This window comes from Mesitornis unicolor, unplaced genomic scaffold, assembly GCF_000695765.1.
Source record: "Mesitornis unicolor isolate BGI_N332 unplaced genomic scaffold, ASM69576v1 scaffold24800, whole genome shotgun sequence".
NCBI classification, from domain to species: domain Eukaryota; kingdom Metazoa; phylum Chordata; class Aves; order Mesitornithiformes; family Mesitornithidae; genus Mesitornis; species Mesitornis unicolor.
The window spans coordinates 1-16070 of NW_010156597.1; the positions used below are offsets into that span (position 1 = coordinate 1).

The 16070-nt window shown below is 37.3% G+C and overlaps 1 protein-coding gene across 1 annotated transcript in view; it reads left to right on the top strand.

The window, feature by feature from the left end:
* Positions 1-1025: 1025 nt before the first annotated feature.
* Positions 1026-16070, top strand: part of PIBF1 (progesterone immunomodulatory binding factor 1) — a 90634-nt gene continuing 75589 nt past the window's right edge. Inside the window, exons 1-4 of the mRNA XM_010193901.1 lie at positions 1026-1277; positions 2080-2180; positions 4031-4229; positions 10262-10381. Of these exons, the coding sequence (XP_010192203.1) occupies positions 1026-1277; positions 2080-2180; positions 4031-4229; positions 10262-10381 (672 nt within the window). The remainder of the gene's footprint in view (positions 1278-2079; positions 2181-4030; positions 4230-10261; positions 10382-16070) is intronic.

Sequence of the window (16070 nt, forward strand, 5' to 3'; positions counted from 1 at the left end):
CGGCGCGCGGCGGCCCCCTCCTGGTCTCCGTGGTGATTGGCGCCGCGCGGCCCCGCCTGAGGGCAGGCGAGGAGGGCGCGCATGCGCCATAGGGCCCGTGGCCGCCAGCTGGGGTAAAGGATCGGTGGAGAGCAGGGGTGGCCGCTTTCCTCGTATCCCCTCGCTCTCCTTCATTCCTCTGCCACCATTACCGGTTGGGCGGCTCTCTCTTCCCTTCCGCGGAGTTGAGGATCCGGTGGGTTAGAAAGCGTCGTCTTCAGGGAGCTGCTTTTGCCGTGGTGGTGCTGCCCTGGGAAGGCGACAGCGGCCTGGGAGAGCTTCCACTCCCTTCTTGGCGGACTTCGCGCCCCTCGCCGCTGGGCAGCCTGACTGGTCTGAGCGCCTAGAGCGGAGGCTCCTCGCTGGACAGCGGTGCGTTAGCCGGTGCATCCTTTCAGTAAAACTGTGGTAGGCACCGAATGGCTGTAAAAGTATGGGTCAGTGTTAAATAGCTGGCTTTTGGAAAGTACTAGCAAATTAGGCTAGTAGAAACGATGGAGCTGCTTCTTCAGAGAAGACTATCGAAGTATTCCTTTACTTTTTTTCTCTAGGTAGTCTCCTTAAGCCCTTTTCTGGGTGTTCTCTGGCACTGTACGCCTCATGGGTCTCGAGAGTTTTCAGTGTATGTTCATCTTACTGTGGATGGCAGGTGCACATCTCGTTTAGCTGTGACATCTTACCAGTAAGATTGATTCACAGCAGTACTTAGCTTATTGCAGTCAAAACCTTTGTTAATAATTATTTAGGAAGAGAGTCCTCAGGCACCTGACCTTCTTAGAACTTCTAAAATGTTTTTTGATTGGTTTTCTTCTTTTGCAAAGAAACATAATCACATGATGCTGAGAAGTATTGCTTAGTGCTCTTGTTTAACTAGTTAATTTTTTGTGATGATATAATGCCTTAACTGTTTTGGTTTTTGCAGCTGATTCTTCAGGGAGCTCATCTCAAAGTATAATTTCAAAAAGCTTTACAAATAGTGAAATAAAATGTCACAGAGAAGTTCTAAGGAAGTCAGGAAAGTAAACATTTCGAGCTCCTTGGAGTCTGAAGATATTAGCTTAGAAACCACAGCACCAACCGATGATGTTTCTTCCTCTGAAGAGAGAGAAGGCACTGTTAAAATCACTAAGCAGCTGATTGAACGGAAAGAGTTGCTTCATAATCTTCAGCTACTTAAAATAGAATTATCTCAGAAAAACCTGATGATTGACAACTTGAAAGTAGAATATTTGACCAAGGTAAGAAACGTTGCTTCTTTTGTCATATAATCTTTTCTTGTTTCAGATGCTTTTAGAATATGGTAGAAACTTCCATTCTGAAAAGAATTTCTGTAAATTACATACTGGAAGCCTACTTGGCTTTTTTTTGTGACAAAAAGAGGAAACAAAGATATGTAAAACTTAGCTGATTTGTCCAATGTATTGTACTTACAAATGGATGAGGGGGATCAAATTAGTTTTTCCTTTTCTAAAAACAAAGAGAAAAGACGTGTTTTTTCAGGAATTACAATTAATTTTGTCACGGATAAAAGCAACTTAATAGATCTTTTTACCTGAACTTGTGGAATACTGTAAAGTTATCTGAATGCCATTTGTTGAACTGTTAATGAAGATGTGGCTAGAACATACCGACATGCTAATAGCAAGAGATTTTGCTGTGTACAGAAAGGTGTAAAGGCTTTGCTAGGTTTGTGTGTAGTCAATACTTACAACCTACTGTATACTAACTGTGGCTTTTGCTGATGTGCTGCTCTGAGTTTAAGCTTAGTTTGAAATCAGCAGAACAAGTAGCTATTTGACTGAAAAAAGATGAATTGTAGAATTCATTTTTTTGCCCTAATGAACTAGAAATAAAAATCCATGTTCTATTTTATGAAGCCTTAGCCTGTATGGAGGTCTTGTTAGACAGTCATTATTGTACTTGCCAGCACATTGGGCTCTCCACTTTTTTTCTCTGAAGTTGTTCTTTTTGTTAAATATGCTGTAAAAATTACCAAGGTAACTTCTTTTCCTCATTTTTAATTATATTCTTTATATTTAGATTGAGGAGCTAGAAGAGAAGCTTAATGATGCAATCCATCAAAAGCAGCTGTTGTCTTTACGACTGGATACTCAGCTGGCTTTACAGCAAGAAGATGCGAGGTATGATGGAAGTGAAACAAAACCAAAATCATCTTTGCTAACTTATTAATGTGAATTCACATTAGTTCATGGACAGTTAATGGAAAGTGATGACCATGAATTACAGTAGTAGGATTTCTATTGCAGATTACATTAGCATTTACATTCTGAAAAAATGGAGTTTACATATTCTATATACATATAAGTAAATTTTAAATGAGCTCTCACTTGCTGAAGTTTGTCATTTTGGCTTTATTGTTAACTGGATTCAAAATTTAGTAGGAACTTGGAGTAAGAATGTTCTTTAAACCAGTAAAGAGCAAAAGGAGTAGGCAGAGGGGGCAAGCTTTCCGTCAGTTTAAAGTGAATTTTTAATAAATCTGCAGCCTGGATGACTTGGGAAAAGTAAGATAATGTTTAACACTTCCAGTTAAGATTGTGAATTCTTTCAGTAGATGATGTAGAAATTTACTTTTTTTCCTTGCTTTTCTGAAACATTTTGAGTTAGCCTGTAGCTGAAAATAGACTGGCTAGCAGGCTTCTCCAAATTACTTAGTCAATTACGTGTTTTAACACCTGTAATAAATAATGCTCTTCCTTCATCGTCCTGGTATTCTCATCTTACAGTAAAGGATGCACCAGCTTACAGTACGTGACTAATTCAAAGTCATACTCTGTAGTAAGCCTGGAAATTATTTAGGGATGTGAAGCCAGACCTGAGATTAGTTCCAGCAAAATCTTTCAGCTAATATCAGCTGACTGTCAGGAAAATGTCTCTCATGCTGTATGCTTATTTGCACCAGGGTAGAATATTTTTATGTTGGCCATACTTGAGTTATCTGAGGAGTGCTCAGCAAAAGAGTATTGATGTGCAGAATGCTATTAATAAGCATAAAAAGGTTTAACTACTTTCCTTTCCCTGGTCTTTTCATTATTTTTCTTCTCTGTTACCTCGCTTTTCATCCCCATTCAACAGAATCGTACACTATGTGCAGAATATGTCCATGTGACTGCTTTGCTGATCTGGATTTTTATTTTTGTCTTTTTGAAACAAGTGGGACAGACATTGCTGTGTAGCGCTATCAGAGCAAGTATTTATAGTAATACACTTTAAATAATGTAGGAATTATTGCGTATTGAACAATGATTTAATCTGAATATGTTTTCAAGAGTTACAGCTAAAACCTCCAAAAAAGTAGGTCAGTCACCTTTAATTTAAATAAAATATATCAAAATGCACACTTTGAAACATCTTTAAGTCATGTGCAGTTTCTCTTGCCATATAGTACTTTGTCACTAGTGATAATAGTAATGACAGTATTTTAAGGCTGGAAGTAAGGTTGCTTGTTTAAATCTAGTGGTTTGTGGTTAGTTGGTTTGTTTTAAAGGACCCTAACTTTTTGTGTTACACTGGGTAGATAATAAAGGTTCTTTGTGGAGTAGGCCATAGGCATGTGCTGAAACTTGGCTTGCCACAAATTGAAGTTATTGTTGCTTTATTTGGTGATTTACTAGTTTCTTGGGTTTTGTGTGGAAATATGTTCTGCTTTTTCATGTTTTTTTAACCTTTTAATTGGTAAGTTAAGACTTAATTTATAAATTCAAGTCAGTGTGTGTGTGGAGATTGTTACTTCTCAGATTCAGCTTTGTATTGTCAATGACTATGAAGTTCCTGGCTTTTTGTGTATGCTGTGTCTGACACAATTGTGTAACGATGGTGGTACACACTCTTGTGCTAATTACTTAATCCCTTTGTAAGTTTTCCCCTTTACAAAATGAGCATAACTCACTCCCTTGCCTCAGTATTGTGAAAGTTTGTTACTTGTATTGCTCTTTATTTAATGTCTTTTGTTTTTAAATCAATCTTAAAGAAAACATCAGGCTCTAATGAAACAAGAAATGGAAACTGTTTTATTGAGGCAGAAGCAACTGGAGGAAACGAATCATCAGTTAAGGCAGAGGGCTGGAGATATCCGTCAGAGCTTGCGAGATTTGGAATTAACAGATGATTGTTATGAGAAGCTCAAGTGTCTTCCTGAAGATCAGCTTTCTATCCCTGAATATGTTTCTGTGAGTATTGGTTTCTGTATTGGTTTAAAATATAGCTGTCTCCTGAATCTGACTGGGATGGAGTTAACTTTCTTCACAGCAGCCTGAATCTTGCAGTGCCTTGGATTTGTAGCTAAAACAGTGTTGGTAATGCACCAGTGTTTTGGCTGTTGCTGGACAGTGCTTACACAGCATCAAGGCTTACTCTTTTCCCCACCCTGCCTCCCCCGTTCCCAGTGAGCAGACTAGGGGTGGCCATGAGACTGAGAGAGGACACAGCTAGACAGATGACCTGAACTGGCCAAAGCAATATTCCATACCATCTAACATCATGCTCATCATTACAAACTGGAGGTAGAGGACGAAAGGAGGTGGGGGGGGATGTCTTCCAAGGTGGTTATTTCTCAGAGACTGGCTGGGGATTGGTCTGCTTGTGGGAGGTGGTGAGTTTTTTTCTTTTCATGGTGTTTTTAAAATTTTTTTATTTATTTATTTAATCTCTATATTTCCTTTGCTCCTTTCCTTTCACTGTTGAGAAAACTTGACTCCTGAAATTTCTTGCTTTTGTTCTTCCCACTCTCTTCTCTATCCTGGTCCCTCTGGAGCCAAGGAGTGAGTGAATGAGTGACTGACCACATGGGTGCTTGACTGCTGACCAGGGTCAACCCACCGCAAGCTGTAAATGACTTTTTTTTTTCAAATTAAAGGCTTGTGCATATGGTAGAAGCTTATCTGTACTCCTAGAATTCGTATCCTTTCACAACTAGAATTGAAAGATCTTCAGAGACATGTGTGCTTCTGTATCCATTTTGATTGGATTCCAGTAAAGAGGAGAACTTTTGATGTCCTAAAGAGTAGAACTGCTGATGTGTTTTAAGAGGGCAAAGCAAATAGGGTGTTACGATTAAATGGCAGGCACACATTGATGGTATGAAGTAAGGTAAGTTGAAAATAGAAATTTGAAATTTGGCTTGCCAGAACCACAAGTTGAGACGGCTCTTGCAAACTTCCCTTACCTTTTTCTCACGCTTTCCATCTGGCCCTTTCCTATCTAACTAAATAGTTTTAAAGTATACTTTAGGACTGATTTTCTTGATTTAAGGAGTTTGTTAATTATGGGTTACGTGTAGATTGAGAAGCAGAGGTGGTGTTCTGCTTGCAATGAAAAGAAAGTGCTTTCCCAGACCGTGGGACTTGTCCAGAGCACCCTGGCTCACTTCTGAGAATGAAGAGGATTTAGGCTATTAGGTTATTACCCCATAGCTGTCTCCTGAACCCACTACCCTCTATAGAAGTATTTTAGATTTTTTTTGTTGATTCCTGTACCACCATGGTAGATAAAGCAGATTTTTAACACAAACTGAACTCCACGTTGGCTTGCTTGAAATTGGTGTGCAGGAAGCTCTGGGACTTCAGGAGTTGCTAGAGAGTTAGTACAAAAGACTGTGTGTAGCTGGGCAGGACACATAACAGGAGTTTGTAACCTTGCCAGCTGCTTTAAGCTGTCACAGCACAAATTGAGCGCTTAGACTGTACTTGCAGGTAGAAAGGGGTTCTGAAATACCGTAAGTGAAAAAGCCAAGGTAAAGCTGGAGAGGGACTTCTTACAAAGACATGTAGTGGTCGAACAAGGGGTAATTGATTTAAACTAAAAGAGGGTAGATTCAGGCTAGATATAAAGAAGAAATTCTTTACTATGAGGGTGGTGAGACACTGGCACAGGTTGCCCAGGGAAGTTGTGGATGTCTCTTCACTGGGAAGTGTTCAAGGTTGGATAGGGCTTTGGGCAGCGTGGTCTGGTGGAAGGTGTCCCTGCCTATGGTAGAGGGGTTGGATTAGATGATCTTTAAGGTCCCTTCCAACCCAAACCATTCAATGATTCGATGAATAGCAGTTTTCTACACCTAATCATCCTTTCTTTTCCTCTTACATTCAACCAATACATAATAGTTTTGTCTGTGACTCAAACTCCATGCTACCTGTGTGTTCAGTGAAGCCTCTTTCTTTATACATGTGCCACTTTCTTCTTTTGAATAAGGCCTTTTTTTGGTCAAAATTATTTTTTTTTCCCCAGGTGAAGACATTCTAAAGATACATTGTAGGAAGAGGCTGCTTTCCACTTCTATTCCCAACTTATTTTGGCAGCAGGGTCAATGTAAACCTGAGTGTGTTAGTTAAGCTCAGTGATTGTTTATCATTACTTTGAGTTATTCAGCTGATACAGATGCTAGGAGGCTACAGACCTGTTTTGCATATCCCATGTATTCATCCATTTGGCTTCTGAAGGCTAGGAAAAGGTTGTTGAAGGGAAAATTAATTTTTCTGACTATTTTCAGCTCCGCTTATCTAAGGAGGAATTCTGTTTTCCTCAGGCACATAAAATCTCTAGCTCCAGATCTGTGTGCAGACTAGTAGTATAGTTTACTGATATTAGGGTAAAATTATCTTTGTGAGAGTGAGTTCTGCTTAGAAGAAGATTGAGCAAGAAATTTCCAGAATCTCTTTATTTATCAATGATAAAATACCGCTGTATAATTCTCCAGGACACACATAAATGTATATATAATGCTTATACTTTATTTGAAACCTGATATACTGGACAAAAAACATTAAGTGCTTAAATACAGGGGTTTTTTTATATATAAAGATATTGCAAGTTTAAAATACTCAAATTAAAGCAAATGTGGGGTGTTTTTCACTTTTCTTCCACAAAGGGGTGCAGTAGTGACATGTTAGACCAAAATGTTTAATGTTAATGAAGATGACAAATGAAAAATGTTTTAAGCATATTTCTCTTAAAAACACACTGTTGAGCTTAAATGTAAGAATTTAGATTTTTTTTTTTTACCACTTATATGGATGATTTTTAGAAACAGTATATGCAAAATGTTAAAGCACTTCAGGTGTTGAACTGATGCTTGGCAGCTGAATCATTTAAGCTGTTTGGTAAAGCAAGCCTCTTGTGTGCTGTCCTATAAAATTTTTTCACCTGCCTTTTTGTTTATTTAAATAAGTTAGTCTTTGGATATGTCTCAGTTGTTCAAGTTTGAGTAAGCTAGAAAAAAGTAAAACCTGTGTTTTTCTTTTGAACCTCAAAGGAAAAAAACCTAAGTTGTTTAAAAATGGTATCTGTGAATTTTATTTGAGCTGATTTTAATTACTATGTCTTTCAGTTGCATCATTTTGCTAACTACAGCTTACTTGCTTTGTTTACGAAGGCAGTTAACTGATGCAGCTGCTTTCACATAACTTCATTCAATGAAAATCAACATTCTTTTCCTCTGCAGTCACTCATTTTTAGTTCAACTGTAGTTATCCATAAAAGTGATGGGCACATGCTAAGTTGTTCTTTTTTTAAATCACCTAGAAAGCAATAACTTTTTCTTTACAGCACATCTATATGAATTTGTAATTTTTAAGATATTCAGTTGTTTCTGAAATCCCATTGCAGTATTTTTTGTTTCTGACTTGGCAAGAGGCAATGTGTGCTTTGAGTCTTGAGTTTCAAGAAAGTCTATTGGCCATCAGGCAAGCTAAATAACAGTTGAACTTCTGCTACAACCATCCCCTCACCTGCTGCATTTATCTGCACTTTCTTATTACCATGGCTTGATCTTTTCACGCGAAAGTGATGCAGACATGTTTATCCTTGTTACCTGTATCCCATGCTGTCTTGGTTTGATACTGGGTAATCTGTTTGAGGGTTGTTACGGTTTGGGAAGTGTACATGGCTTGATGGTGTAAGTTAGGTTTCCTAGAGAAATCTGAATAAAAATACAGGAACTTAAGGGGAAAAGCTAGATATGGCTTAAAAAAAGAAAACACCACAATTACCAATTGGTGACAATCAAGGTTATTTGTTAAGAAAAATAATCTAAAAATTTTGTACCTTTTTTTTTAGGAAAAAGAGAATTTGATTGAAATTCAGTTGCTCAGTTTCAGATGTAATCAGATAAGTTCTGAAAGTATTCATCTAGATAAAAACTGTAGTCAGTAAAAGCTGAAGTTAAGAGACTTAAATTGTACTCACTAGCTTTGCATGTATGCTTCTGAAGTGTTTTTTTCCCTAAGGCAGTAGTTGAAGCTTGTGGTAGTTTGAAAGTTAGAAAGAACCTTGAAAATTAAGTTCACCGATTTCATACAAACCCATTAGAAGCAATGTGGTTTCACAGATGGGCATGAAAAAACTCCTTGATTACTGAAAGAATACTACAAGAATAAAATAGTAATGAAACAGTAAAATAAGGTAATAGTAAGTTCACTTCTTAGAACAGAATGGCAATTTATAGTTTTAACTGTAGCTCCTTATGGTTTAATTTGTTATTTGAAATTTTCAAAACATGAACATAAAATTATCATACCTTATTTTGGATTTAATTGAATTGCAGTTTTAAAAAACAATCACATGCTTAATTTTGTTCTTTTTATGTGTAGTCTTAGACAAAATGAATTGGCAATTTCTTGTTACTATCTTAACATTAAAAAAAGGATGCAAAGGTAAGGATGAAAAGTGGAGCTCTCTTGTGGAATACAACCAATTCAAACAACTAACTTTCAACATGTACAGTATTTGGAAAAGCTTGAAAACAAAAAGCGAGGAGACCCACCACTTCTTAGAAAATTTCACTTTTCTGCTTTACTGCTGACTTTTCAGTCATGTTGCACACTTGCTTTACTGTACATAGCAAACTAGACCTATGTTTACATCGCCAATTTCCATGGCTTCTCTGTTTTTTAGAATTGTATGCTGTCAATTATGTGGAACATACCTGGAACTTTTCTTTGTCTTCTGCTGTTGACAGGTAGCAAAACAGAGGCCTGTCTTCCTTCTGCATGGAAGTGTGGTGCAGCTTGCTCTTGAATGTTTACTTTATCTGTGCTTTCTTGCTTGTATTTCTTCTTTAATTGTATATCAAACAAATCCTTAATGATGGGGGGTATGGAGTAGCTTTTGCATGAAAATAGTGCTTAATTATCTATTCTTTTCATCCCCCAGCATAAAAGTTTTAACTGTGAGGTTACCTGGGAGTAATAACCTCTGTGTGCGTGGGTGTGTATCAAAAAAGCTCTTTGTTCTTTGTTTTGTCCCTTTTTGCTTTTTACTACTGACTTTGTGGTTTTACTACTGTATTTTCTAGTCATTTTTTCTTGTTCAATAGAAATGTTCTGGAAAAGTTTTATGGATCTGAGACTTACTTGTCTGAGTCTGTGCCTATGGCTGGAGTGGGAGAAGAGAGAGGAGTGTGTGTTATAGATTATAGGTTACTTTTTATTTTAAATCTTTTACAAGGCCTTTTTCAGTGCTAATTTAGCAGAGTAGAAACAGGCTTAGTTGCATGGTGCAGCTGAACCCATATAGTAACATGTTACTGCTGGATGTGTGTGGAGGGTATGTCATGGTTCTTCCTGGTTGTGTGCTATTCCTGCTTCCTGTGCTTGCTCTGGCTTTTTTTTTCTTGGTGCAGATTCAGCACACTGAACTGGCAGGAAACAAAACTAACCTCTCTCCATTTCCACACACAATAAAATTTGTATTGGCTTGCAGGAAGTTAAAGTTAAGTTAGTTTATTGCTAAATAGGCTTTTTAGCTTTGTGGTTTTGTTTTGAGATTTTTTTTTTTTGGTGGGACAGGGAGGGGGATGGTTTTTTCTTTCTTTTTGCGTTATTAATCAAGTAGGCTCTAGAGTTGGCATACGTAAGAGGTGGGACCATGTGGTCCGTTAGCAGATGTATTTTTAAATTGAGCAGCCTGACTGGGAGCTGCCTTAGTTGAACAGAAGTTTATATCTTTACTTTTATTCCTGTTATTTTTCATTCAGTGCCAAGCACAAACTGATTCTTCATTAGTTGCTGCTGTCAAAGGCTGAAGAAAGACACTGACTTTGCTTTAACATCTACCACTGCCTCCCCAGCCCCAGGTTCCTGGTTATGCACTATAAATCTTCTGGTGAATTATTGCCATAAAATAGTGAGCTGGTTTGTTTTTGAGATTGTAGTTTTGTATTTGCAATTTTGCTAGTCTCAATTTTGAATATCTTGTCTTGTTCTTCTAGATCCGATTCTATGAAGTGGTCCATTCCTTAAGAAAAGAGTTAAGTGAGCTACAGATTAAAAAAGAGAGCCTAACAGAAGAACTAAGTGGGTACAAATCTCAACTGAAGTCTCTGACAGAGGTCTGTGCACCTTAATTATTTCACCTAAGAAACTGTGTAAATATATATGTATTGTGAAAAACTCGTTCTCTAAGTCATTATTCATGTGTGAGATAGAAAAGCTTTTTTGCTGTTTAAAAACTAGGGAAAAGAAGAGGTGAGGTGGGGAGAGAGGCTACCCTGCAAAATTTGCTCATGAGACTGTTCAGGATAAGCTCTTACCAGCTATGTTGTGTTTCTGAGGGAAAGGTTCAAAGGAGGGAAGCTGAGACAGGAGATACCTCCAGCAGTAGCTGAAGACACAATAATTGTTCAGTGTATAGTTTTCAAGACAGTCATGTGTTGGTAGTAATTTGCTTCAACTTTTCTTTTAATGATATGAAGATGCATATTTTTTTAAAAAAGAATTCTTTGGAGTGGCATCTTCTCAGTTATGCCTTTCAACTTTTTCTGTTTTAAGTTTCCTATTTTTCTCTATTAAAGAAAAAGATAATTCGATTTCAGGTAAGATATAAACTCCAGAAATAAAGGAACAAATTATCTAAATATATTTAATTTTTATTTTCTAAGAGTAAAAGAGTTGAAACAGTATAAAGGAGAGTATTGTTTTTAGGATATTTATGAATATTTATAGTATTCTTAACATGTGTACAGCTAGGATGATTTGTATTTTAGCTTAATTCTGCATAAATCTGGAGTTGTGGTAAGCTCTCCAGAGTGTATTTATCAAAGTCATGGCTGGCAGGGACTTAAATGCCAGTCATTTTTCTACTTCTGAAATTATTCTTTGGTTACTACCTCTTTTTTTAACTCAAAATGTACTTATGGCATAATCGGGTGTAAAGAGATACTAGTTATACAGGATTATCTAGTGAAATTAATCTTATTTTCCTTTCTCTTTTTGATTGAATTAGAAAAAAGTCAATAAAATCTGTGCATTTATGTGCTTTGGCATTATTTTGTGTCATCATCATCACTGGTCATAACTGAGATGAAATTAACCTTGTTAACTTTGATTTACATGAACATTTTTCTTCATTGCACATTTAATGTGCTCTGATTTAATAAAATTCTACAGGGGGATTTCAGCCTTCTGAGATCTAACTGACATATGTGTTAATTTTTGCTGCAGCAATTTAATGGGATAGTAGTTAACAATAATTGAAGTTGTACTAGAAACCATTTTCTTGGTACATTGACCTTTCTTTAATATAGAAACTTCTACTTTTGTTCTATTTATACCACAAGGTGGCAGTATCCACCTCTCCTACTGATTTATTTTTCAAAGTTTGAAGATTATTGTGCTTTTCTTTTGATGCTGATGAGAAAGCACTATGATGTTGCCTGTGTTGAATTGAGGTGGTTCTTTGAATGCTTATACCCTGTTTGCATGATCATGCTTAAAATGAGAGACAAATAGTGAGAATAAATGTTTAAAAAAAAAACAAAACAAAACAGGAGAGAGATCCAGGTGTTGAAATGTCACAAGAAAAAAAAGGCTTACAGTTGTCAATAAAAATTATTCCTTAGGAATCTCAGCTTTCAGATAAGAACACCTACTACAGTTCTTCCAGTTGTACAAAAAAAAAACCCCAAACCCAAGTCTTCACCCTATCCTTTAAACACAGATATGATGTATTTTGGGTATTTAGTGAAATGTGACCTGATACAAGGTATTTTATGTGTGGAGAGACTTCAGAGTCTCTTTATTTTGCTTCTGGCAAGTTCAGATTTGACCTAGTGAGTATTGCTGTAACAAAGTACCTTGGGCTGTTTCAGGTAGTAAGGCAAGAGGAGCATTGAGGGTACTTTAGCGTCTCTAATGTATGTAGTATGCTAAAGCTATCATACCTGAGCACTTGCAGCTTACAAAGAAGTGGTTTCAAGGTGTACTGTTGGGGTAACTTACTTATTTGAGCTCCTTCAGTAATGTCAAGCCTTATTGAAAGGAAATGTATCAATAGGAAATGAAGCATAGTTTCATTCAGTCTTACTTGAACTCTTACGCTCTTATTCTACTGGTTTTGTGGTATCCCAATCATTCTTTATTTCCAGCTACTTGAAGCATAGTTGCTGAAGTTCCTTACTTGTTAATTAATAGCTTATACTCTTCAAATAATTCCTCTGGTTTCCCATCCAATATCCTTAATTTTCAAGTTTTCTCCAACATTTGCAGTTTTTCTGTTCTCTGTGTAGTATATCAACAAAGTGTCTGTTCTGGGTTTAAAACTTCTTTAGGAAACTACTAAGACACACTTTTGAAACAGTAATCACTGAAGTTAAGACCATTTTTTCTTTGAGAATAAACCACTTCCTACAGTAAGTGTGCTTTTTTTCTTTTTTTCTACTGTTAGAAATAATTAGGTCTCTTCCTGAGGAGTCTAAACATGGTTTTTTCCCCTCTTTGTGGAATATGGAAAGGAACTAAAATAGATGCTTAACCCAGATCTTTCTGTTAACTAGAAATGACATGGGGAAGGAGGATTTTGCTGACTTTTCTCTTTGTTCATTGCTGACAGAATATGTTTGAGTAAGTTTTATACAATTCACTTGTGTTACAAAAACTTTAATTTTTCACTTCAGGGCATAAAGGACATCTTTCAAATGTTTGTCACCTGTGTTTGTGCTCTAGGTATATGAAGATGTATTTTGTTTGTTCAAAAAAGGCAGAAGGTCTGAAGTTTGTATCTGCCTCTGCTAGCACTGATGTAATTCTTAGTATGCTGCGTAGTAAGACCACTAAAACTCTACAACTTTATAACAAAGTTCTTGTGTTGATTGTCTGTTGTTGCTCTGAGTTAGCACTTAATCAAAGCCTGCTGAATCTGTTACTCAGAGCCAGTAGGGTGGTGAGCTGCTTCTGACAACTGGTAGCAAAGAACAGTGTGCAAAGGCTGATTTCTAGCACTGGAGCGTAATCTGATACACAGCTAGTGTCAAAAGATCTTTGTCACCACTTTCTGTTTTTAAAGTGGTCAGTAGAAGTGGTTCTGCAGTATGACCACTAAGTTGATGGCTCTCTGTACTCAAGTGGTGCAGCAGTGATTTAGACCAGTATGGTTCCTCTGTAGGTGCAGCAACGACAGACTGGGGGGAGGCGGTGAAACTGGTTAAAGTAATTTTCTTGTATTTTAGGACTGTCTCATCTGTTACCAAATGTATAGTACAGAATCGTTTCAGTCCTCCGTTTACACTGCTCAGCACTTGGAGTATAAATAATGTTGGCACCACCACTTCTGGAGGTACAATTAAAGAAGAAAATTCAGCTATAGTGTTACCAGGAGCTTCCCAGAACTACAAAACCAGTTTCTGATGTGTGTTCCCATGCTGAACATCAGTGTACTATTTTTAGAGTCGTTTGCTTCCAAAGTGGTTAAAACCTTCCCTCAAACAGATGTAATTTACTACTCGTGTGTTTCTCTCAAGGCTAGGAGAGAGTCTGAGAAAGAACTTCTGCTTTTCTGTGTTGCTCTAGAAGATTAAGTACTGCTTTCTTCTTCTGGCTGTGAGTTTCTTGGCAACGTTTTCCTGGAATTTGGTCTTGATACCGTTTTATCAGGGCTTCCTTTCTTTAGTTTTTTTTCTGTAAAGTTGCCTTCAGGACTTTTAATCAAATTTATAGTAGGACATTTATCTAAAAGCTATGGTTAGCCTAAAGACAAAGCTGGATGTATGTAGGACAAAAATCTCCTCTAAGACCTCATCTCTGAATCAGGATTAGTAGCTGTCAGGTTTTGCTAGGCAAACCTAACAATTTTCTCTGATAATGTTTCCCAGCTGGAGGAAAAATGTTTCTATAGTCTTCAGAGAATGAACTCAAAGGATCAGTTGGCACTAGATATATCTGAATGTTATAAAATTGTGGCTGCTACTACCACTCCAGAAAGGCTGTATTCCCTAAGATTTCCTCTGAAGTTGATTACATCAGTAATTAAAGATGTGCTCTAGAACCCTTCCCCAACCCGCTGATACCAGCAACTTTCAAGCAGTACTTTGATTACTTGGTATTCACATCTCTCTCTAGAAAGGACAGAGGAGACCTCAGTCTTAAGTGAGATACATGCCTTCTTTCCTTCATTATTGTTAATATTGTTCAGGAAAAAAGCTGCGAAGACAAATATTCTACCAGTTACTATTAGCTTTGAGGCAGCAGTTTAACATTTCCAAGACTCAAGAAAATTTATGCATCTATGAAAGTTCTCTTTTCTATTCAATGTCTTTCTATGTCCTCTGATACATAGCTGTGACTTGTATGGACTGCTGGTTGTTCAGAAGAACCAAATGGCTTAATTCTGTTCTGTAATGCAGTGATGTTGAGGATCCTTTTCACCTGATAATGTTTCACTGACAATTTTCATTAGCTCAGATCCAGAGAGAAAGCTTTTAATCATTCCTGCCCAATCCCCCACCTTTCTTTTGCAACAGAGGCACTTAAGCCAAAGGTTTTCTTTCTGACCTTTCTTGCAGAGCCGTCTTTATTTTGGAAGTAGCTCAACATTTTTGGTTGTAATTCTTAGTTGTAGATAGTGCCCCATCTACAGTCCTTGACAGATTAGCAATTTCATATCAACATACCAGAAGAGATGTCTTATTCAACCAGTTATACATAACTTCTTTCTGACATTTGGGCAGTTGTATTCAAGGAAGTAATGTGTTCACCAATAATTTTTGAATGCATGCTACATAAACAGATTGAACCAGATGTCAGCTTTACTAAGTAGCAGCACCTCATCCAAATAACTTGAGGGAGTTGTTTTTCACATCACAATAATATAGCAGCTTTACATTTGCCTAGGGCCTTTAGGTACCTTTAGGACATGAACAGAAAGTGCTGGCTTGTGTAAGTGATCCTTCAAAGATAAAGTTCTTTTAAATAAGCTTTTTAAAAGCAGAATCACTTTCTTCCACAGGCTTATCTGTAGACAGTCTGAAGAAGTCGTGCCACTTCTGCTTGATTGGCTGATTAATCTCTTCCCTGCATCTCTGTTGTTTATCTTCTTATCCCCAAAGGCTTTTTGAAAGATCAAGCTAATCCCTACCTTGTATTATGTGTCACCAACTTTGTTCAAAAAGTATGTCACCCAGTTTTTATACTTGAAATTTAGATAGGTATTTATTTCAGTGACTGCTATAAGCTGCTGTTCATTCCAGATGGAAGATGACAGTGAAGCTCAGTATCATAAAATGGAGGTCTGTCATTAGAGTCATTTAGTTTCTCTACCAGTTTGGGTTTTAAATGGTGCAGATCAGGCAAATTCAGAATCTTCTTGCTTGAAACACCCATCTGATGACAGTGTTTGTAAACCAAATGGAAGTCCTTCTTGGTAGGAACTGCTTTGCATGCTCTCTAGAAACCACCCGTACTGGTTAATGCTGGGCCTCTTGTACAGCTCTGCTAACAATTTCTTTAGGCAATGCTTGCCTACCCATCTTGCACAGGACAGGTTTGTGTGTTTTAACCACCTCATCTCTCTGAGTTGCTACCCTCTGCAGTAGTAAAAATTAGTAAAAAGCTGAAGAAAAGCCATGCATTGTTGGCAGGATCATCACAATCATGTTCCATGTAAAGAAGTACTGTTTGTCCTTCAAATTTTAAGGTTTCTGGACGGACTTATTTTTATTTATTGGTGTTATTTCTAGGACCTCGTTCGCGTCCTTGAAAGTGCTCTGTATCTTGATCCCTTTAAAAGCCCCTTTTTTGCTTCAGCAG